This window comes from Lipotes vexillifer, unplaced genomic scaffold, assembly GCF_000442215.2.
Source record: "Lipotes vexillifer unplaced genomic scaffold, Lipotes_vexillifer_v1.1 scaffold253, whole genome shotgun sequence".
Taxonomy (NCBI): Eukaryota; Metazoa; Chordata; class Mammalia; order Artiodactyla; family Lipotidae; genus Lipotes; species Lipotes vexillifer.
The window spans coordinates 78516-101497 of record NW_006780322.1 but is presented as its reverse complement, the minus strand read 5'-3'; the positions used below and the strand labels follow the sequence as shown (position 1 = coordinate 101497).

The 22982-nt window shown below is 36.5% G+C and overlaps 1 protein-coding gene across 1 annotated transcript in view; it reads left to right on the top strand.

Annotated features, from left to right (window-relative positions):
* ALMS1 (ALMS1 centrosome and basal body associated protein) overlaps window positions 1-22982 on the top strand; it is a 236820-nt gene that overhangs the window by 179069 nt on the left and 34769 nt on the right. Inside the window, exon 20 of the mRNA XM_007453424.1 lies at window positions 10977-12139. Within this exon, the coding sequence (XP_007453486.1) occupies window positions 10977-12139 (1163 nt within the window). The remainder of the gene's footprint in view (window positions 1-10976; window positions 12140-22982) is intronic.

The window sequence follows — 22982 nt, the reverse complement described above, 5'->3', positions numbered from 1 at the left end:
ATGTCTAAAGAGTGTTTTTTTTCACCATTTTTTTTTTTTTTTTTTTTTTTTTTTCTTTTTTTTTTTTTGCGGTATACGGGCCTCTCACCGCTGTGGCCTCTCCCATTGTGCCGGACGCGCAGGCTCAGCGGCCATGGCTCACGGGCCCAGCCGCTCCACAGCATGTGGGATCCTCCCGGACTGGGGCACGAACCCGTGTCCCCTGCATCGGCAGGCGGACTCCTAACCACTGCGCCACCAGGGAAGCCCTCAGCAGCTTTTTTGATATGTAATGCACATATATAATTCTCCCACTTAAAGTGTACCATTTAATGATTTTTACCCTATTCACAGATATGTGCAACCATCAACACAGTTGATTTTAGAACATTTTTATCACCTCAGAAAGAAACCCTGTACCCCTTAGCTATCACCCCTCTATTTCCTCATCACCCACCTCCCCCCAAGCCCTAAGTCAACCACTGATCTACTTTGTCTCTATTATAAATTTTCCTATTCTAGACCTTAATACAAATGGAATCATTTAATGTGTGGACTTTTGTAACTGGCTTCTTTTAACTCAGCATGATGTTTTCAGGTTCATCCAAGTTACGGGCTTGTATCATTATTTTATTCCTTCTAATGGCTCAATAATATTTCATCGTATGTATGTATCACATTTTGTTTATCTGTTTGTTGATGGACATTTGGTTGTTTCCACCTTTTGGCTACTATGAATAATGCTTTTATAAAATAATGATTTTATATTTATAAAATATAAATGCTTTTATATTCATGTACAGGTTTTTATATGGACAGTATGTTTTCATTTGTCTTGGGTATGTACCCAGGAATGGAATTCCTAGATCATGTTGTAACTTTATATTTAATCATTTGAGGAGTTGTCAGACTGTTTTCCAAAGTGGCTGCACCATTTTACATTCCCAGTAGCAATGTATGAGCATTTCAATTTCTCTACAAACTCACCAACACTTATTATCTGACTTTTTCATTGGATCTATTCTAGTGGATGTGAATTTGTATCTCGTTTTGATTTTGATTTGCATTTGCCTCATGATTATGATGTTGAACATCTTTCTGTGTGCTTATTGGCCAGTTGTGCGTTATCCTTGGAGAAATGTGTATTCAGATCCTGGCCTGGTTTTCATTTGAGTTATTTCTCTTTTTTATTGAATTTTAAGAGTTCTATGCATTCTAGATACACATTCTTATCAAAATTTTGATTTTGATATATTCTCCCATTCTGTGAGTTAAAATTGGGAAGTATGAGTCCTCCAACATTATCTTATTTTTCATGATTGTCTTGGCTATTCTGGATCTTTTACAATTCCATATGCTTGCAAAATTTCTACTAAGAAATCAGCTAGGATTCTGATAGGGATTGTGTTGAATCTGTGATCAGTTTGGTGAGGATTGCTTTCTTAACAGTTAAGTCCATGGACTTGGGATGTTTTCCATTTATTTAGATATACTTTAATTTCTTGCAGTAATTTTTTTGTAGCTTTCAGAGTAGAAGTTTTTCTCTTATGTTAAATTTACATTAATATTTTAATTTTTTTGAGGCTGTTGTGAACAGAATGGTTTTCTTTTGCTTTTGTTTTAGTTTTTGATTTTGTTTTTGGCTGTGCTGCTTGACTTGAGGAATCTTAGTTCCCCAACCAGGGATCTAACTTATGCCCCCTTGCAGTGGAATTGCAGAGTCCTAACCACCGGACCGCCAGAGAATTCCCCCAGAATGGTTTTCTTAATTTCATTTTCAGTTTGTTAATTGCAAGTATAAAATAATACAATTGATTTTTTTGATATTTAACTTTTATCCTGCAACCATGCTGAACTCATTTATTAGTTCTAAATGGTGAATGGGATTGTTTGCTTAATGTGTCTTTCTTATGTTTCATTGTTAGTATGTAGAAATGCAGTAGATTTCTGTGTATTAATTTCATATCCTGAAACTTTAGCGAATTCATTGATGAGCTCTAGTAGTTTTCTGGTAGCATCTTTAGGATTTTATAGTATCATGTCATCTGTAAAAGCGGACAGTTTACTTCTTTTCCAATTTGGATTCGTTTTATTTCTTTTTCTTCTCTGCTTGCCATGACTAGGACTTCCAAAACTATGTTGAATAAAAGTGCGAGAGTAGACATCCTTGTCTTGTTCCTGATCTTAGGGGAAATGCTTTCAGCTTTTCACCATTGAGTATAATGTTAGCTGTGGGTTTGTCATATATGGCCTTTATTGTGTTGAGGTATGTTCTCTCTGTGCCCACTTTCTAGAGAGTTTTTATCATAAATGTGTGTTGAAATTTGTCAAAAGCTTTTTCTGCATCTATCGAGATGATCATATGTTTTTCTTTTAATAAATTTATTTTATTTATTTATTTTTGGCTGTGTTCAAAACGCAGGCTTTCTCTAGTTGCAACAAGCAGGGGCTACTCTTTGTTGCGGTGTGCGGGCTTCTCGTTCCGGTGGCTTCTCTTTTGTTGCGGAGCACAGGCTCTAGGTGTACAGGCTTCAGTAGTTGTGGCTCACAGGCTCTAGAACACAGGTTCAGTAGTTGTGGCACACAGGCTTAGTTGCTTCGCGGCACGTGGGATCTTCCCGGACCAGGGCTCGAATCCGTGTCGCCTGCAATGATACCAGGGAAGCCTGGTCATATGGTTTTTATTCTTCAGTTTGTTAATGTGGTGTATCACACTGATGGATTTGCAGATAATGAAAAATCCTTGCATCCCTGGGATGAATCCCACGTGATCATGGTGTATGATCCTTTTAATTTATTAGTGGATTCGGTTTGCTAGTATTTTGTTGAGGATTTTTGCATCTATGTTCATCAGTGGTATTGGTCTGTAGTTTTCTTCTTTGTAATATCGTTGTCTCGTTAGGGTATCAGGGTGATGGTGGCCTCCTAGAATGAGTTCAGAAGTGTTCCTTCCTCTGCACATTTTTGGAATGGTTTCAGAAGGATGGGTATTAACTCTTCTCAATGTTTGGTAGAATTCACCTGTGAAGCTATTAGGTCCTGGACTTTTCTTTGTTGGGAATTTTTAAATTGCTGATTCAATTTCAGTTCTGGTAATTGGTCTGTTCATATTTTCTGTGTCTTCCTGATTCAGTCTTGGGAGATTGTACCTTTCTAAGAATTCATCAATTCCTTCTAGGTTGTCCATTTTATTGGCGTGTAGTTGCTCATAGTAGTCTCTTATGATCCTTTGTATTTCTGTGGTGTCGGTTGTAACTTCTCCTTTTTCATTTCTGATTTTATTGATTGGGGCCCTCTCCCTTTTTTTCTTGATGAGTCTTCCTAAAGGTTTATCAATTTTGTTTATATTTTCAAAGAGCCAGCCTTTAGTTTCATTGATCTTTCCTATTGTTTTTTTAGTCTCTATTTCATTTATTTCTGCTCTGACATTTATGATTTCTTTCCTTCTACTAACTTTGGTTTTTATTCTTCTTTCTCTACTTGCTTTAGATGTAAGTTTAGGTTGTTAATTTGAGATTTTTCTTGTTTCCTGAGGTAAGCCTGTATCACCATAAACTTCCCTCTTAGAACTGCTTTTTCTGCGTCCCATAGGTCTTAGATCATCGTGTTTTCGTTTTCATTTGTCTCTAGGTAGTTTTTGATTTCCTCTTTGATTTCTTCAGTGATCCATTGTTTGTTTAGTAGCATATTGTTTAGCCTCCACGTGTTTGTGGGTTTTGCAGTTTTTTTTTCTTGTAGTTGATTTCTAGTTCCATAGAGTTGTGGTTGGAAAAGAAGCTTGATATGATTTCAGTTTCCTTAAATTTACCAAGGCTTGTTTTGTGGCCTGACACGTGATCTATCCTGGAGAATATTCCATGTGCACTTGAAAAGAATGGGTATTCTGCTGCTTTTGGATGGAATGCTCTATAAATATCAGTTAAGTCCCTTTGGTCTAATGTGTTATTTAAGGCCTATGTTTCCTTATTGATTTTCTGTCTGGGTGATCTGTCCATTGATGTAAGTTGGTGTTAAAGTCCCTTACTATTATTGTGCTACTATTGATTTCTCCTTTTATGTCTGTTAATATTTTGCCTTATGTATTAAGGTTCTTCTATGTTGGGTGCGTATATATTTACAGTTACATATCTTGTTCTTGGATTGATCCCTTGATCATTCTGTAGTGTCCTTCTTTGTCTCCTGTGACAGTTTTTATTTTAAAGTTGATTTCATCTAATATAAATATTACTACTCTGGCTTTCTTTTGATTTTCATTTGTGTGGACTACCTTTTCCATCCCCTCTCTTTTAGTCTGTATGTGTCTCTAGATCTGTAGTGAGTCTCTTGTAGGCAGCAAATAAACAGGTCTTGTTTTTGTATCCATTCATCCAGTTTGTGTCTTTTGGTTGGAGCATTCAGTCTGTTTGCCTTTAAGGTAATTATCAATATGTATGTTCTTACTGTCATTTTGTTAATTGTTTTGTATTTGTTTCTGTAGGTCTTTTTTTTCCTTCTTTTGTTCTCTTCTCTTGTGATTTGATGACTATCTTCAGTGTTATGTTTAGATTCCATTTTTGTGTATGTGTGTATCTGTTATAGATTTTTGGCTTGTGGTTACCTTGAGGTTATTATATAGCAGTCTCTCTCTATATATATGTGATTCTTCTAAGTTGCTGATGTCTTAATTTCAAATGCATCTTAAATACACTACATATGTACTCTCCTTCCCTCATGATTACTGATTTTTATGTCATGTTTTACGTCAAATTGTTTTTTGTATCCCTTAACTGCTTATCGTGGATACAGATGATTTTACTACTTTTGTCTTTTAATCTTCCTGCTGGCTTTGTTTGTGAATGATTTCCTACCTTTACTGTATGTTTACTGGTGAGCTTTGTGTGTGTGTGTGTGATACATGGGCCTCTCACTGTTGTGGCCTCTCCCGTTGTAGAGCACAGGCTCCGGACGTGCAGGCTCAGCGGCCATGGCTCATGGGCCTAGCCGCTCCGTGGCATGTGGGGTCTTCCCGGACCGGGGCACGAACCCGTGTCCCCTGCATCGGCAGGCAGACTCTCAACCACTGTGCCACCAGGGAAGCCCCCTGGTGAGCTTTTTTGTTCCATAATTTTCTCATATCTTTTGCACCTAGAGAAGTTCCTTTAATATTTGTTGTACAGCTGGTTTAGTGGTGCTGAATTCTTTTAGCCTTTGTTTGTCTATACAGCTTTTGATTTCTCTGTCAAATCTGAGCAAGAGCCTTTCTGAGTAGAGTATTCTTGGATGTAGGTTTTTCCCTTTCATCACTTTAAATATATCATGCCAGTCCCTTCCAACCTGCAGAGTGCCTGCTGAAAAGTCAGCTGATAGTCTTATGGGAGTTCCTTTGTATGTTATTTGTTGCTTTCCCCTTACTGCTTTTAGTATTCTCTGTATCTTTAATTTTTGACATTTTGATTACAGCGTGTCTTGGTGTGTTCCACTTTGGGTTATCCTGTATGGGATTTTCTGCACTTCTTGGACTTGGATGACTATTTCCTTTCCCAGGTTAGGGTTGTTTTCAGCTATTATCTCTTCAAATATTTTCCTGAGCTCTTTCTTTCAAATATTTTCCCCGGCTCTTTCTCTTTTCTTCTGGGACTCCTGTAATGCAAATATTAGTGCTCTTGATGTTGTCTCAGAGATCTTTTAAACTGTCCTCATTTCTTTTTTTTTTTTTTTTTATCTTTTTTCTGTTCAGTGGCAGTGATTTCCACTACTCTGTCTTCCAGCTAACTGATCCATTCTTCTGAATCCTTTAGTCTACTTTGATTCCTTCCACTGCATTTTTCATTTCAGTTATTGTATTCTTCATCTCTGGTTGTTCTTTATATTTTCTAACTCTTTTCTTAAAACTTATAACTTCTCGTTCTGTGCATCCATTCTCCTCCTGAGTTCTTTGATCATCTGTATGCTCATTACTCTGAACTATTTCTTGGGTAGATTGCCTATTTCCACTTCACTTAGTTCTTCTTCTGGGATTTTATCTTGTTCCTTCATGTGAAACGTATTCCTCTGCCATCTCATTTTGTCAAGAAGTTGCTATTTGTATTTTTATGTATGTAGTAGGTAAGTTACATCTCTCAACCTTGGAGAAGTGGCCCTCTGTAGGAGGCATCCTGTGCATTCCAGCAGTGCACTCCCCTCTTGTTACCCAAGCCGTGTGCTCTAGGGGTTCACCCTAAGAGGGCCACTTGGGCCTTCTCTTATGGTGGGCTAGCTATGTGGGCAGTCTGGTTGGTTGCTAGGTGCTGCCTTGTGTGGATGCTGCTGGCTGCTGTTTAGCAGGGTCTGGTCACAATGTGGCTGGTTGCAGAATCCTAGGGGCCCCGGGGCTAATGCTGGCTCACTGGTGGATGGAGTCAGGGTCCTGAAGACCCTAGGATTGTTGCCTACCCACTAGTAGTTGAAGCCAGATCCTGGGGTTAGTGCTGGTCTACTGGCAGGCAGAGCTGGCTCCTGGAGTCCAGCTGCAGGGCCCTGGGATTCCAGAGCTCATTTCAGGTTGTTGTGGGGGTGGTGTCGGTTCCTGACACAGTTGGGTACAGGGTCTGGAGTGTCCTGAAGGTTTCTTTGGCCTGCTAGTGGGCCAGTCCAGGCCCCAGCTGGTCCCAGGGTAGGCTCTGGCCTACACTGCAGAATCATAGTTTTCTTGCTTTTGGTGCCTGCATCCTGGTGAATGAGACTGGTCTAGAGGCTTGGCCTGGCTTCCTGGTGGGAGAGTCCTGTGCCTTTCTACTGGTGGATGGTGCTGGGTCTTGGCCCTCTGGTGGGCTGGGCCATGTCTAGGGGCGAGTCCAAAGGCAGCTGTGAGCTTTTTAGTCTTTAGGCAGCCTGTGTGCTAATGGGTGGAGCTGTGTCCTGACACAGTTAGTTCTTTGGCCTGAGGCGTCCCAGCACTGTTGCCTGCAGGCTGTTGGGTGGGGCCAGGTTTTGGAGCTAATGAGCCAATATGTCATCCACCAACAGTATTCCCCAATATGTCTGCCACCAGTGTCTGTGTCCCCAGGGTGAGCCGCAGCCACCCTCCCCCAACCCCTGACGCTCCAGGAGACTCTCCAAGACCAGCAGGTAGGTCTGGCCCAGGCTCCTATCAAATTACTTCTTTGGCCCTGTGTCCCAGGGTATATGAGATTTCATGTGCACCCTTTAAGAGCGATATCTCTATTCCCCAGTCCTGTGGGGCTCCTGCAATTAAGCCTTCTGGCCTTCAAAGCCAAATGCTCTGTGGGCTCATCTCAACAGTGCCAGACCCCCAGTCTGGAAGAACCTCTGTAATATATTTACTCTCCAGTTTTCAGGTTACCTACATAGGGGTTATGGGATTTGATTATATCGTGAGTCTGTCCCTACTACCAGTTTTGTTGTGGTTCCTTCTTTATGTCTTTTGGTGTAGGAGATCTTTTCTGGTGGGTTCCAGTTTTTTTGTGTGTGTATGTTTTTTTTTAATGGTTGTTCTGCAGATAGTTGTGATTTTGGTGTGCTTGTGAGAGGAGGTGAGCTCAAGGTCTTTTTACTCTGCCATCTTTCCTCTATACCACATTTTCTTTTTGTTTGTTTTGTTTTAATTTTTATTGGAGTATAGTTGCTTTACAGTGTTGTGTTAGTTTCTACTGTACAGCAAAGTGAATCAGCTATACGTATACATATACCCCTCTTTTTTGGATTTCTGTCCCATTTAGGTCACCACAGAGCATTGAGTAGAATTCCCTGTGCTATATACAGTAGGTTCTCATTAGTTATCTATTTTATACATAGTATCAATAGTGTATATATGTCAGTCCCAATCTCCCAATTCCTCCCACCCCCCATACCACATTTTCTTTATCTATTCATCCATCAGTGGACACTTAACGTTGTTTCCATGTCTTGGCTATTTTAAATAGTGCTGCAGTGAACACACATATACGAATATCTCTCCAAGACCAAGCTTTCAATTGTTTTGTGTATAGACCCAGAAGCAGAATTGCTAGATCATATGGTAGTTCCATTTTTAACTCTTTGGGTAACCTCCATACTGATTTCCATAGCAGCAACACCAATTACATTCTCACTAACAGTGCACAGAAAAAGGAACCTTTAGCTCCATATCCTCACTAATGCTTGTTATTTCTTGTCTTTTTGATGATAGCCATTCTAACAGGTGTGATGTGATATCTTATTGTGGTTTTGGTTTGCATTTCTCTGATGATTATTGGTGCTGAGTATCTTTTCCTGTATTTGTTAGCCATTCGTATGTCTTCTTTACAAAAATGTCTATTAAGATCCTGTGCCCGTTTTTTAATTGGGTTGTTTGTTTGTTTGTTTTTATTTGAGTTGAAGTCTTTGTGTATTTTGGATGTTAACCCCTTGTCAGATATATCATTTGCAAATATCTTCTTCCATTCAGTAGTCTAATGGCTTCTTTTGCTGTGCAGAAGCCTTTCAGTTGGATGTACTCCTACTATTTACTTTTGCTTTTGTTGTCTTTGCTTTTGTTGTCAAATTCAAAAAATTATTGCTAACACCACTGTCAAAGCTCTTAACTGCCTATGTTTTCTTCTAGGAATTTTATGGTTTCAGTTCTTACATTTAAATCTTCAATCCATTTAGAATTGATATTTGCATATGGTGTAAGATAATGGTTCAGTTTCATTCTTTTGCATGTGGCTATCCAGTTTTCCCAGTACCATTTATTGAAGAGACTATCCTTTCCCCATTGTATATTCTTGGCTCCTTTGTCATAAGGTAATTGGCCTTATATGTGAGAGTTTATTTCTGGTCTCTCTATTCTGTTCCATTGATCTACATGTCTGTTTTTATGCCAGTACTATACCATTTTGATTACTGTAGCTTTGTAATATAGTTTGAAATCAGGGAGTGTGATGCCTACAGTTTTCTTCTACTTTTTAAAGATTGCTTTGGCTATTTGGAGTCTTTTGTGGCTACATACAAATTTTAGTATTGTTCTATTTTTGTGGAAAATGCCATTGGAATTTTGATAGGGATTGCATTGACTCTGTAGATTGTTTTGAGTAGTGTGGACATTTTAACAATATTAACTCTTCCAATCTGTGAGCACAGAATATTTTCCCATTTTTTCATGTCTTTTTCAGCTTTTTTCATCAGTGTTTTCAATATACAGGTCTTTTACCTCCTTGGTTAAATTTATTCCTAGGTATTTTATTCTTTTGATGCAATTATGAATAGGATTGTTTTAATTTCTTTTTCTGGTAGCTTATTATTAATATATAGAAATGCAGCAGATTTTTGTCTGTTAAATAATTTTGTATACTGCAGCTTTACTGAATGTATTAGTTATAACAGTTTTTTTTGGTGGAGTCTTTAGGGTTTTCTATGTATAAAATCATGCCCTTTTCACATAGTGACAATTTTGCTTCTCTTCTGATTTGGTGCCTTTTGTTTCTTTTTCTTGCCTAATTGCTCTGGCTAGGACTTCCAATACTGTGTTCAATAAACGTGATGCCAGTGGATATCCTTGTCTTGTACCTGATCTTAAAGGAAATGCTTTCCATTTTTCACCATTGAGTATGTTAGCTATGGTCTTGTCAGAAATGGTCGTTGAGCTATGTTTCCTCTAGACCTACTTTGTTGAGAGTTTTTATCATGAATGGATTTTGAGTTTTCTCAAATGCTTTTTCTACATCTATTGATTATATGATTTTTATCCTTTATTTGGTTAGTGTCATGTACCACATGGATTGATTTGTAGATGTTGAACCATCCTTGCATCCCTGGAATAAATCCCACTTGATCATAGTGTATAATCCTTTTAATATATTATTGAATTTGGTGTGTTAATGTTTCGTTTGGGGTTTTTTTTGCATGTATGTTCATCAGGGATATTGGCTTGTAATTTTCTTGTAGTGTATCTACACTGGGTATCTACGTAACGTCTGGATAACAGGGTAATGTGGGCCTTATAAAATAAGTTTGGAAGTGTTCTCTCCTGTTTTGTTTATTGGAAGAGTTTGAGAATCTTTCATATTAATTCTTCCTTAAATGTTTGGTAGAATTCAGCAGTGAAGCCATCTGGTCCTGGACTTTTGTTCATTGGGAGGTTTGAGAGTCTTTTTATACTTTAGATATAAAAGCAGATTGCATGTATCCCACTATATTTTGGGGAAATTGTCTTAGGGATTCCCAGAGTATTTAGTGAAAATTATGATTACCAATAATCTATAGAGAAGGAAGAATGGATCCCATAGTTACAAGTGATACTTTGTTTCATGTGTATGTCTGTTTCTTCCATGACTTAGAACTCTAAAAATGTGTATGGAAACTGAATTAATGTTTACAATTACGGTTTATAGTTGTTAAGATGTTCTACATCTTAAAATGCCTATTTTGATATAGAATGACTGTCAAAATGTGAAGATGGAAGATGGTAATTTATATTAGGTGTATTTTACCACAATAAAGAAAATTGAGGGGGTGTGAAGATGGTTCACAAAAAAGAATTTTTCAAGGCTCTAAAACATGTAAAGAGGTGGAGTTTTTAAAATTCCATCCATTTAATTACTGATGATAAAAATAAAGTCTCAGGTTTCTTAGCTGAAAATGAGATTAATAATACCTCTCTCTCAGTTTTATAAGAGGGGAAAAAAACAGATATAGAGCATATATCATAATACCCCACACACAGTAAGCAGTAATACATAGCAGCTGCTGTTACAATCCCAGGGACCAAAATGCCCTCCTCAAGGTCATACAGCCAGTCTGTGGCAGAATCCAGCCCAGAATCTGGGTCTTTTGATCCTGAGTTTCTTAAACTATTACCATGCCAATCTGGCCACTAGGCACAAGGCATGAATCCTTTGTCCAGGCAGTGAATTTTCTGAATCTTTATATAGACTATTCTTTCCTTCAGTCTTTGTTTTATATCTAAAGAATTAAATGTGAATACTATTTCTAAAGGGAATGCAAATATTTTGAAAGTCCTTCAAAATCTTTTTTTTTTTTTTTTTTTTTTGCCTTTTCAGAGTCCAGATGTCATTCAGAATTTGAAAATACCACCCATTCTGTCTTCAGGTCAGCTAAGTTTTACTTTCATCATCCAGTGCACCTACCAAGTGATCAAGATTTTTGCCATGAATCCTTAGGAAGAAGAGTTTTCATGAGTCATTCTTGGAAAGATTCCTTTCAGCATCATCCAGACAAACAAAGAGAATACACTTGTCTTCCTTCCTCTTATCAAAATGTGGCAAAGACAAAGTCAGATTATACCACAATAGAGAGCCTCAGTATCAATGTAAACTTGGAAAACAAAGAAGTAAAACATACTACTAAAAGTCAGGCTAGAGACTTTCTAAAATATGACAAACAAGTTGATGACCTAAAAAGGGATCATAAGGCCACCCCAGAGTTAACAGCTCAGCACACTGTGAGTTTAAATGAACTCTGGAACAGGTATCAGGAGCGACAGAGGCAACAGAAACCTCCTGAGTTCAGTGCCAAGAAGGAACTTTCCTTGGTGGAGCGACTTGATCGTTTGGCTAAACTTCTTCAGCATCCCATCACACATTCTCTCCAGCCCTCAGAAAGTACACAGGATGATAGCAAGGGGGAACAAGATGTTAAGGAATGGAGTGGTAGACAGCAACAGCAGAAAAACAAGCTTCAGAAAAAGAAACGGTATAAAAGCCTGGAGAAATGCCATAAAAACACAGGCGATCTTAAAGAAAACAAGGTTCTTTCTACTCATCAAGCTGGGAGGTCCAATCAGATTAAAATTGAACAGATTAAATTTGATAAATGTATTCTGAGGAAACAGCCAGGTTTTCATTATATAAATAACACTTCTTCAGATTCTAGACACTCAGAGGAGAGTGAGCTGCTCACAGATACTGCCACCAACATCCTTTCCACCACCACTTCTGTGGAATCAGATATATTGACCCAAACAGATAAGGAAGTGACTCTGCATGAGAGGAGCAGCTCTATTTCCACCATTGATACTGCCCGACTGATCCATGCTTTTGGTCATGAAAGAGTTTGTTTGTCACCCAGGCGAATTAAATTATACAGCAGCATCACCGACCATCAGAGGAGATACCTTGAGAAGCGGACCAAGAAAAACAAGAAACCATTGAATACAGGTTATCCCCAAATTACTTCAGAGCACACCAGAAGGAAACACGTCCAGGTACATGGCTACAAATTCCATCTGGCAATATGACTGCATTTTTCATGGACTTTTTAGTTAAGCTTTGCACACAGGTGAAAAAAAGCCAATTGCCCTTTCCTCACTGTAACATTTCTTACCAGCTGGAAAAGAGTGAGAAAGTGTAGTACAGTGCTGTTTGAGTTGTCATTCTTTTCATCAACACTCATTTACGAATTACCCTTTGGTTGAAAGGCTTTGCTGCTAAATGCTGCAAAATCTGCAAAGTCTGTACCTTTGGTACAGGGGATCTTCAAGTTTAGAATGACCTCCATTCTGAACAATATTGCCTGTTTTTTTTGCTTGTTGGTTTTTGTTTATTCATTCCTCCCTGTCTTTTAAGAAATTTTGAGGTGCTTTTAAGCGTGCGCGCGCGCACACACACACACACACACACACATACATATATAAGTAATATGATATGATTGTTTTTTAAGTAAATGAAGAATTGGAATGATGGAAAATTAGACTGAAGCCAGGGAGGGGTGAGGTACAACATGATTTAAAAAATAAATACATGAAGAATTAAGAGTGATGGGAAGGCAAGTTGATACCTTGTGGATATGGTTGCTAAAAATGAGCCACAAATTTTGCTTTATGTTTTCTAGCAATTAGTGTTGCTAGAATTTTGTGATCAATTACATAACTCTAATGTAAAAGCAAACTAAATTTTCAAAAGCATTACAGATATTTCTGATACTAAGACTTCTTAAATTTCTCTCATCAGTCCTCATAAAGAAGGCATTGTGGTGTAACAAAATCCTCATCAGCATCCTTACAGTACATTCTCAGTAACAACAATCATATAAGGCTAATATGGCCTTTGTTGAGGGAATTCCATAAAGGCAGATTTCAAGGGGTCAGTAAATGCAGACCCAAGATAAAATTGATTTGGACAGGTGCTCTCCAAATAGGGATACTTGCAAAATGGTTCATTGGAGTATGAACCTTTTAAAGTTTATATTTTTGTATATGTTTTACAGTGTATGAGTACAGCAATAATATATAATTTATAAATAAATATCTACTTTAGTAATTTGTACTTAAAGATGTTTTATCAGTGGGACCCCATGATCAAAACAATTTGGAGACCACTGGTTTAGCCGAAAGAAGGCACAAAACATTCAGACATTTAACCATAAATATTATTTCTCAATTGAGTTTTTGGTAGGTATGAAATGATAGTAATTACACATATAAATAGTACAATAAGACTCTTTTTTAAAGTAAGCCAAAAATTGGGAAAGACACAGATTGAGGCCTTTTGTTCCATAGAGGAGGTGGGGGAAAGGATGCAGATAGAGGGGTTTTTGGTGTGTGTACTAAAATACATATAGATAACAAAGTTTACAGTTTTATCATTTTAAAGTATGCAGTTGAGTGGCACTGAGTATATTCACAGTGTTTTACAACTATCACCACTATCTAGTTTCAGAGCTTTTTCATCACCCTAGTGGAAACCTCATACCCACTAAGCAGTTACTCTCTATTCCCCCTTCCTACCAGCCCTTGTCAATCACTAATCTACTTTTTGTCTCTGTGAACTTGCCTATTCTGGTTATTTCATTTAATTGGAATCATATCATATGTGGCCTTTGTGTCAAGCTTCTTTGACTCTAGAATAATCTTTCTGAGATTTATCCATGTCCTAGCATCTGTCAGTACTTCATTGCTTTTTATGGCTGAATAATATTTCATTATATGTTAAGACACATTTTATTTATCTGTTCATCCATTCGTGGACATTTAGGTTGTTTCTACCTTTTGGCTATTGTGAATAGAACTGATATGAACATTTGTGTACAAGTTTTTATTTGAACACCTACATACAGTTCTTTTGGGTATACACGTAAGAGTTGAAAATGCTGGGTCATTTGGTAATTTTATTTTAAGCTTATTTAGGAACCGTCAAATTGTTTTTCACAGTGGGCACACCATTTTACATTCCCAGCAACAATTTCTAAGGGTTCCAATTTCTCCATATTCACCAACACTCTTTATTTACTTTTTTTTTTTTTTGCCATCCCAGTAGGTACAAAGTGGTATCTCATACTCATTGTCATTTTGATTGTGGTTTGTTTTGCCTTTCCCTTTGCATAATGACTAATGATGTTAAGTATCTTTTTATGTGCTTGTTGGCCATTTTTTTAAATTAATTTTTGGCTGCCTTTGGTCCTCGTTGCTGTGCATAGGCTTTCTCTACTTGCAGCGAGCGGGGGCTACTCTTCGTTGTGGCGTGTGGGCTTCTCATTGTGGTGGCTTCTCTAGTTGCAGAGCACGGGCCCTAGGTGCGTGGGCTTCAGTAGTTGTGGCTTGCTGGCTCAGTAGTTGTGTCTCGTGGGCTCTAGAGTGCAGACTCAGTAGTGTGGGGCCCGGGCTTAGTTGCTCCTTGGCATGGGGGATCTTCCTGGACCAGGGCTTAAACCTTGCATTGTCAGGTGGATTCTTAACCAAAGTCATGAAGATTTGTCCGTATATTTTCTTTCAAGAATTTTATACTTTTAGTTCTTTCATTTGCATCTTGGATGTATATTGAGTTTTTTATATGGTATGAGGTAGGGGTCAAACATTCTTTCCACATGGAATTGTCCCAAAATCAGCTGTTGAGACTGTTCTTTCTCCGTTGAATGGTCTTGGCACCCTTGTCAAAAATCAGTTGACCAAAGATGTGAGGGTTTATTTCTAGGCTCTCAGTTCTGTTCCATTGACCTATATGCCGATCTATATGCCATTACTGCACTGATTTGGTTACTGTAGCTTTGTAGTAAGTTTTAAAATTGAGAAGTATGAGTCTTCCAAGTTTGTTCTTTTTAAAGACTGTTTTGGCCAATCAGGACCCTTGTGTCTCCATATGAATTTTAGGATCAACTTTTTAAAATTTCTGCTGAAAAGGTTGTTGGGAATTTTATATTAATTGCATTTAATATTTAGCTTGCTTTGGGGTTTATTGCCATCTTAACAACATTGTCTTCCAGTCGATGAACACAGGATGTTTTTCAATTTATTTAGGTCTTTAATTTCTTCCAGTAAGGTCTTGTAGTTGCCAATGTACAAGTGTTATACCTTCTTGTCTAAATTTATTCCTAAGTATTTGATTCTCATGTTTTCTTTCTTTTTCTTTATTATTTTTAATTGTGATAATATATGCATAACAAAATTTATCATCTTAACCATTTTTTCTTTGTAATTCTATTTTATTTATTTTTCTTCCAATTCTATTGATTTAATTGACATACAGCACTGTTTGTTTGAGTACAGCATAATGATTTTACTTACATACATCATGAAATGATTATCACAGTTTAGTGTATATGTATCATCTCATACAGATACAGAATTTAAGAAATAGAAAAAAGTATTTTCCTTGTGATGAGAACTCTTAGGATTTACTCTCTTAATCACTTTCCTATATAATATACAGCAGTGTTAGTTTTATTTATCATGTTGTACATTACATCCCTAACAGTTGTTTACCTTATAACTGGAAGTTTGACTGTCCTCAACCAATTCCCACTCCCTTCCCCCACCCATTGCCTCTGTTAACCACAAATCTGATCTCTTTATATGAGTTTTTTTTTTCTGAAGTATAATTAATCTACAACATTATGTTAGTTCCTGTGCACAAAATAGTGATTTGATATTTCTATACATTTCAAACACCATGGTAAGTCTAGTTACGATATGTCACTATGCAAAGATACTACAGTTATTGACTGTATTCTCCACACTGTACACTTAATACCCGTGGCTCATTTATTTTACAACTGGAAGTTTGTACTTCTTAATCTCCCTCACCTATTTCTTTCCTGCCTTCACCACCTCCCCTCTGACAACCACCTGTTTGTTTTCTATCTGTAACTGTGTTTCTGTTTTGTTGTGTTTGTTTTGTTTTTTAGATTTCACTTAGCATAATACCCTCTAGGTCCATCCATGTTGTTGCAAATGGCAAGATTTCATTCTTTTTATGGTTGAACAATATTCTGTTTCATAAGTATATACACCACATTTTCTTTATCCATGGGCATTTAGGTTGCTTCCATATCTTGGCTATTGTAAATAATGCTGCAGTGAACATAGGGGTGTATATATCTTTTTGAATTAGTGTTTTTGTTTTCTTCAGAAAAATACCCATATGTTAATTGTTGGATCATGTGATAGTTCTGTTTTTAATTTTGTGAGGAGCCTCCAAACTGTTTTCCATAGTGGCTGCACCAATTTACATTTCCACCCACAGTGCATGAGTGTTCCCTTTTCTCTTCATCCTTACCAGTACTTGTTGTATTTTGCTAATAGCCATTCTGACAGGTGTGAGGTGATATCTCATTGTGGTTTTGATTTTCATTTCCCTGATGATTAGTGATGTTGAGCATCTTTTCCTGTGCCTCTTGGCCATCTGTATGTCTTCTTTGTAAAACTGTCTATTCAGATCCTTTGCCCATTTTTTAAAATCAGGTTGTTTGGGTTTTTGATGTTGAGTTGTATGAGTTCTTTGTATATTCTGGGTATTAACCCCTTATTAGATAGATTGCTTGTAGATATCTTCTCCCATTCAGTAGATGATAGTCCCCTTCACTGTGGAAAAGCTCTTTAGTTTGATGTAGTTCCATTTGTTTATTTTTGGTTTTGTTTCCCTTGCCTGAGGAGATATATGCAAAAAAAAATTACTAAGATCAGTGTCAAAGAGCTTACTGCCTATGTTTTCTTCAAGAAGTTTTGTCTTTTTTTTGGTTGTGGTTTCAGTTCTTACATTTAAGTCTTTAATCCATTTTGAATTTGTTTTTGTGCATGGTGTAGTTTAATGGTATTAAATACATTCATATTGTTGTGCAGACATCACCATCACCCATCTCTAGAACTCTTTTCATCTTGCAAAACTGAATTTCTACACTGACTCAAATAGCAACTCCCCATTCCACCTTATGCTCAAGCCCCTAGCAACCACCATTCTAAGAATTTGACTGCTTTAGGTACCTCATGTAAGTGGAATACAATCTTTGTCTTTAAGTAATAAGTTTATTTCACTTAGCATAATGTCCTCAAGTATCATCAGTGTTGTACCATATGGCAGGATTGTCCTTTTTTTAAGACTGAATGATACTGCATTGTATGTATATACCACATTTTGTTTGTTCATTCATTCATCCATCCATTAATAGATACTTGTGTTGCTTCCACCTTTAGACCATTGTGAATAATGATGCTAAAGTGTACAAATATCCATTCAAGATCCTGCTTTCAATTTTGGGGGGTACATATCCAGAATTGGAATGGCTGGATTATATGGTAATTCTATTTTTAACTATTTGAGGAACCACCATACTGTTTTCAACAGCAGCTGTCCATTTTACAGTCCCACCAACAGCACACAATGGTTCCAGTTTTTCCACATCTTTGTCAACACTTGTTATTTTCTGTTTTTTTTATAGTGGCATCCTAATGCGTATGAAGTGATAAGTTTTTGATTTGCATTTCTTTCATGATTATATTGAGCATCTTTTTATATACTTCTTGGCCATTTGTATATCATCTTTGGAGAAATGTCTATTCAAGTACTTTGCTCCTTTTTGAATCGTGTTATTTTTTGGTCATTGAGTTGTAGAAGTTCTTTACATATTCTGAGTATTAACCTCTTATCAGATATATGATTTATAAATTTTTGTCCCAATCAGTGGGTTGCCTTCTCACTTTTGTTGATTGTGTCCTTTGATGCCCAGAAATTTTTAATATTGATGTAGTCCCAGTTGTCGAGTTTTACTTTTGCTGCCTGTGCTTTTGGTTTCATATCTAAGGCGTCATTACCAAGTCCAATGCCATGAAGCTTTTCCCCTGTGTGTTCTTCCAAGAATGTTATGGTTTTAGGTCTTTAATCCATTTTGAGGTAATTTTTGTATATGATGTAAGATAAGGCTCCAACTTCATTCTTTTTCTTTTCCAATTTCATTCTTTTTAAGAGCATGTGGATATCCAGTTTTCCCAGCACCATTTGTTAAGGGGACTGCTCTTTTCCTGTTGAATGGTCTTGGTCCCTTGTCAAGGGTCAGAGGTCATTTGACCATGTGGCACAAAGGTTTATTTCTGGGCTCTGTATTCTAGTCCATTGATCTGTTTATCTTTATGCCAGTACCACACTGTTATTGTATTACTGTTTTGAAATCAGGAAGTGTGAATCCTCCAACTTGGTTGTTCTTTTTCAAAATTGTTTTGGTTCTTCAGTGTTTCTTATCATTTTTAATGATTTCTTACTGTTTTCAATTTTTTTTATTGCTATATGATTTTCTTTGAGTTGATTTTTTGCTAACTTAGCAGCCATGTAATTAACAAATATGCTTAAGCCACTGTCTCAAAGTATCACCCAGATATGAAATAGTATCTGTTGACTCCATTATATGAAAAATTAAGAAACTGGTTGCACTTGCCCTACTTCTCCCCACTCCCCACCTACACACACTTCCCCCAACATAACAATATTCGTTATATTTTGTGAATGTTGTCTCCGTTCATTATGATAGTATTACTACTGTATTGATTAGCTTTATTTTTAAGAAGTATAACATTTTTCTTCCCTGTTATAAGCAAAATCACCATTTTATGTGGGGTTTTTTTGTTTTTTTTTTTTTTTCTTGCATTATGCGGGCCTCTCACTGTTGTGGCCTCTCCCATTTGCGGAGCACAGGCTCCAGACGCGCAGGCTCAGTGGCCAGGGCTCACGGGCCCAGCCGTTCCGTGGCATGTGGGATCTTCCCGGACCAGGGCACGAACCCGTGTCCCCTGCATCGGCAGGCGGACTCTCAACCACTGCGCCACCAGGGAAGCCCTTTTATGTGTTTTTTAAAGAGGGTCAGTATCATGAGTCTTTTCAGTGTAACTGTTTGTGAGTTTATTAATTTAAATAATTTTGTTGTTTAGCTAGATTTTTCAACAGTTCAGGAGTGAGCATCTCTTCAGTTCTTATAAATTTGAGATTATCATTCTGTAACCTTTGTATAGGAATAACAACTTGTTTGGATATAAAACTCTTGAATAATAATCTTTAATTCAAAACTCAGTCAGATTTGCTCCCCCTTTCTGGGCACATACATTTAATATTTCTGTGCCAGAGGCAACCCTAATATTTTTTCCCTATTGGATCCTGGATTGTTGTTGGGTTTTTAAAATCTAAGTTTTCTTACTTTCCCAGGGTATGTCTCAGTGTTGGTCAATCTCTATTGATTTTTTAAAAATAAAATTTACATACCTTACAATTCACTCTTGTAAAGTATACAATTCAGTGGTTTTTAGTATATTCAGAGGAGGTTATACAACCGTCACCACTAATTCCAGAACTTTTTGTCATACCAAAAAGAAACGCTGTGCCCCTTAACAGTCATTTCCTAGCCTTCAACCATTAATCTACTTTCTGTCTCTATGGATTTGCCTGTTGGGGCAAATCATGCAATATGTGGCCTTTTGTGTCTGGCTTCTTTTACTTAATATTTTCAAGGTTCATCCATTTTGTAGCAGGAATCAGTACTTGTTTGTTATGAACAGTAACAAACAGTATTTCAAATACATACACAACATGTTTATTCATGAGTTGTTGGACATGTGGATTGTTTCTGCTTTTTTGGCCATAATGAAAAATGCTGCTGTAAACATTAATGTACAGGTTTTTGTGTGCACATGTTTCTTCAATTTTCTTATGTATATATCTAGGAGTAGAACTGCTGGATCATATGGTAACTCTGTTTAAGCTTCTGAGTAACTGCCAAAGTGTTTTCCAAAGTGGCTGCACCATTTTATATTCCCACCTGGATTATATTTCAGTTTGTCTACATCCTCATCAACACTTGTCTGTCTTTTGATAATAGCTATCTTAATGGGTGTGAAGAGGTATCTCACTTTTTAATGATTTTAATTTGCATTTCACTAATGACTAAGATGTTGAGCATCTTTTCATATGCTTACTGGCCATTTGTTTACCTTTAGAGAAATGTCTATTCCGATCCTTTGCCCATTTTAAAATTGGCTTATTTGTCATTTTATTACTGAGTTGTGTTTCTTTGTCTCTTCTGAATACAAGTCCCTTATTAGGATATGTTTTGCAAACATGTTCTTACATTCTGTGCCGTCCTTTTCACTTCCTTGATGATTTTATTTGTGGTACAAAAGTTTTAATTTTGACAAAGTACAATTTGTTTCTTCTTTTGTCACTTGTGCTTTTCATGTCATATCTAAAACTGTTGTCTAACCCAAGGTTACAAAATATTTACTTTTTTCTTCTAAAAGTTTTATAATTTTAGTTCTTACTTTTAGTTCTATGATCATTTTTTAGTTAACTTTTGTATGTGGCGTTGAGGTAGTACAGTTTTATTCTTTTGCCTGTGGATATCCAGTGTCTTAGTACCATTTGTTGCAAAGACTATTCTTTCTTCCATTGAATTGTCTGGGCACCCTTGGCAAAAATCAATTGATCATAAGAAAAAAAATCAGAAAAATAAAAATAAATTAAAAGAATGAAAAAATAGTGATTGATTATAAATGTAAGGGTTTATTCTAGACTATAAACCCTATTTTATTGATCTATGTGTCACTCTTTATGCCACTACCACACTGTCTAATTAGTGTGAATCCTCCAACTTTGTTTTTTCTTTTTCAAGATTGTTTTATCTATTCTTAGGTCATAGGAATATTCAGATCAGCTTGTCAGTTTCTACCAAAAAGAAAAAAAAAAAAAGACAACTTGAATCTTGGGTAGGGATTGCATTGAAACTGTAGACAGATTTAGGGAGTACTGCTGTCATAACTATATTAAACCTTCTAATCCATGAACTAGGGTGTTTTCCATTTATTTAGGTCATCTTTAATTTCTTCAGTGATGTTTGTGGGTTCCACTTCTTTGTGGTTTGGCAACTCTGTTGTTAAAAGTATCCCTGAGTATTTTATTCTTTTTGATACCAATGTAACTAGTATTGTTTTCTTAAGTTCATTTTGGGAATTTTCCTTGTTGTGCAGGAATATTACTGATTTTTGTATTTATTTTGGTTCCTGCAACTTTGTTGAACTTGCTTGTAAGTTTGAGTTATTTATGTTTGTGTGTGTGTTCGTGTGTTCCTTAGTGTTTTCTATATAAAATATTGTGTCATTTGCAAATAGAGATAGTTTTCCTTCTTTCCAATATCATGTCATTTATCTCTTTCTCTTGCCTAGTTGCCCTTGCTAGAACCTCCAGTACTGTGTTGAATAGAAGTGTTAAGAATGAGTATCCTTGTCTTGTTCCTGATTTTAAGGAGAAATCTTTCTTGTCATTAAGCATGATGTTAGCTGTGAGTTTTTTTTATAAATGCCCTTTATCAGGTTGAGGAAGTTCTCTTCTTTCCTGTTTTGTTGAGTTTTTTTATTTTGGAAGGGTTTGGGTTTTGCCATGTGCTTTTTCTATGTATAATGAAATGATCCTATGTTTTCTTTATGAATATGGTGTGTTACGTTGATTGATAATCATATATTGAACCAACTTTGCTTTCCTGGGATAAATTCCTCTTGGTTTTGATGTGTAATCCCTCTTCTGTGTTGCTGGATTCAGTTTGCTAGTATTTTGTTGTGGATTTTCCTTCTATATTCATAAGGGGTATTGGTCTGTAGTTTTACTGTATCTTTGCCTTTTTTATCAGGGTAATATTCTCCTTATAGAATGAATTGGGAAGTGATCCTTCTTCTCATTCTGTTTTGATGATGATGTTGTTTTTTGAGTTTATGAATGGTTGTTGTTAATTCTACTTTAAATGTTTTTTAGAATTCACCAGTTTGGGCCTGGGCTTTTCTTTGGGGTGTGTTTTCTGATTAATGACTCAGCCTCTGTCCTTATTATAGGTCTGTTCAGATTTTCTATTTTTGCTTGAGTCAGATTTGGTACGTTGTTTTTCTAGGAATTTGTCTATTTCATCTAGGTTACCTAATTTGTTGACATGTAATTGTTCATAATATTCCCTTATGATCCTTTTTAATTTCTGTGTGATTGGTAGTAACATCCTCTGGTTCATTCTTAATTTAAATGATTTGAGTTTTCCCCTTTTTCCCTTTGGTAAGTTCTAGCTAAAGATTTGTCCATTTTTGTTGACCTTTTCAAAGAACCAACTTTTGATTTCTTTGATTTTTCTCTTTTTTTGATTCTCTGATTCATTTATTTTCATTCTAATCTATATAATTTCCTTCATTTTGCCTGCTTTAGGTTTTATTTGGTCTTCTTTTTCTGGTTTCTTAAGGTTGAAGGTGAGGTTATAGTTTCAAAATCTTTCTTCTTTTAATATGGACATTTACAGATACAAATTTCTGTAAGCTCTGCCTTCATTGCATCCCATAAGTTTTGGTATGTTTTACTTTCATTTTCATTCATCTCAGAGTATTTTCTAATTGCCCTTTGATTTCTGCTTTGAACATTGGTAGTTAAGAGTGTGTCATTTATTTCTCTATATTTTTGAATTTCCCAAATTTCCTTATTGATTTCTAGTTTCATTCCATTGTGGTCAGAAAACATACTTGGTATAATTTGTAAATGTATTGTGACTTGTTTTATGGCCTAGCATATGGTCTCTCCTGGAGAACATTATATGTGCCCTCAGAAGAATGTGTATTCTGCTTCTGTTGGTTGGAGTATTATGTATATGTCTTTAGGTCTAGTTGGATTATAGTGTTGTTCAAGCCTTCTCTTTCCTTATTGGTCTGTCGAGTTTTTCTGTCCATTTTGAAAGTGTAATATTGCAGTCTCCAGCTATTACTATTGAATTGTCTATGTCTCCGTTCATTTCTGTCAGTTTTTTTCCTTTGGTACCTGTCCTTGGTTCCAACACAT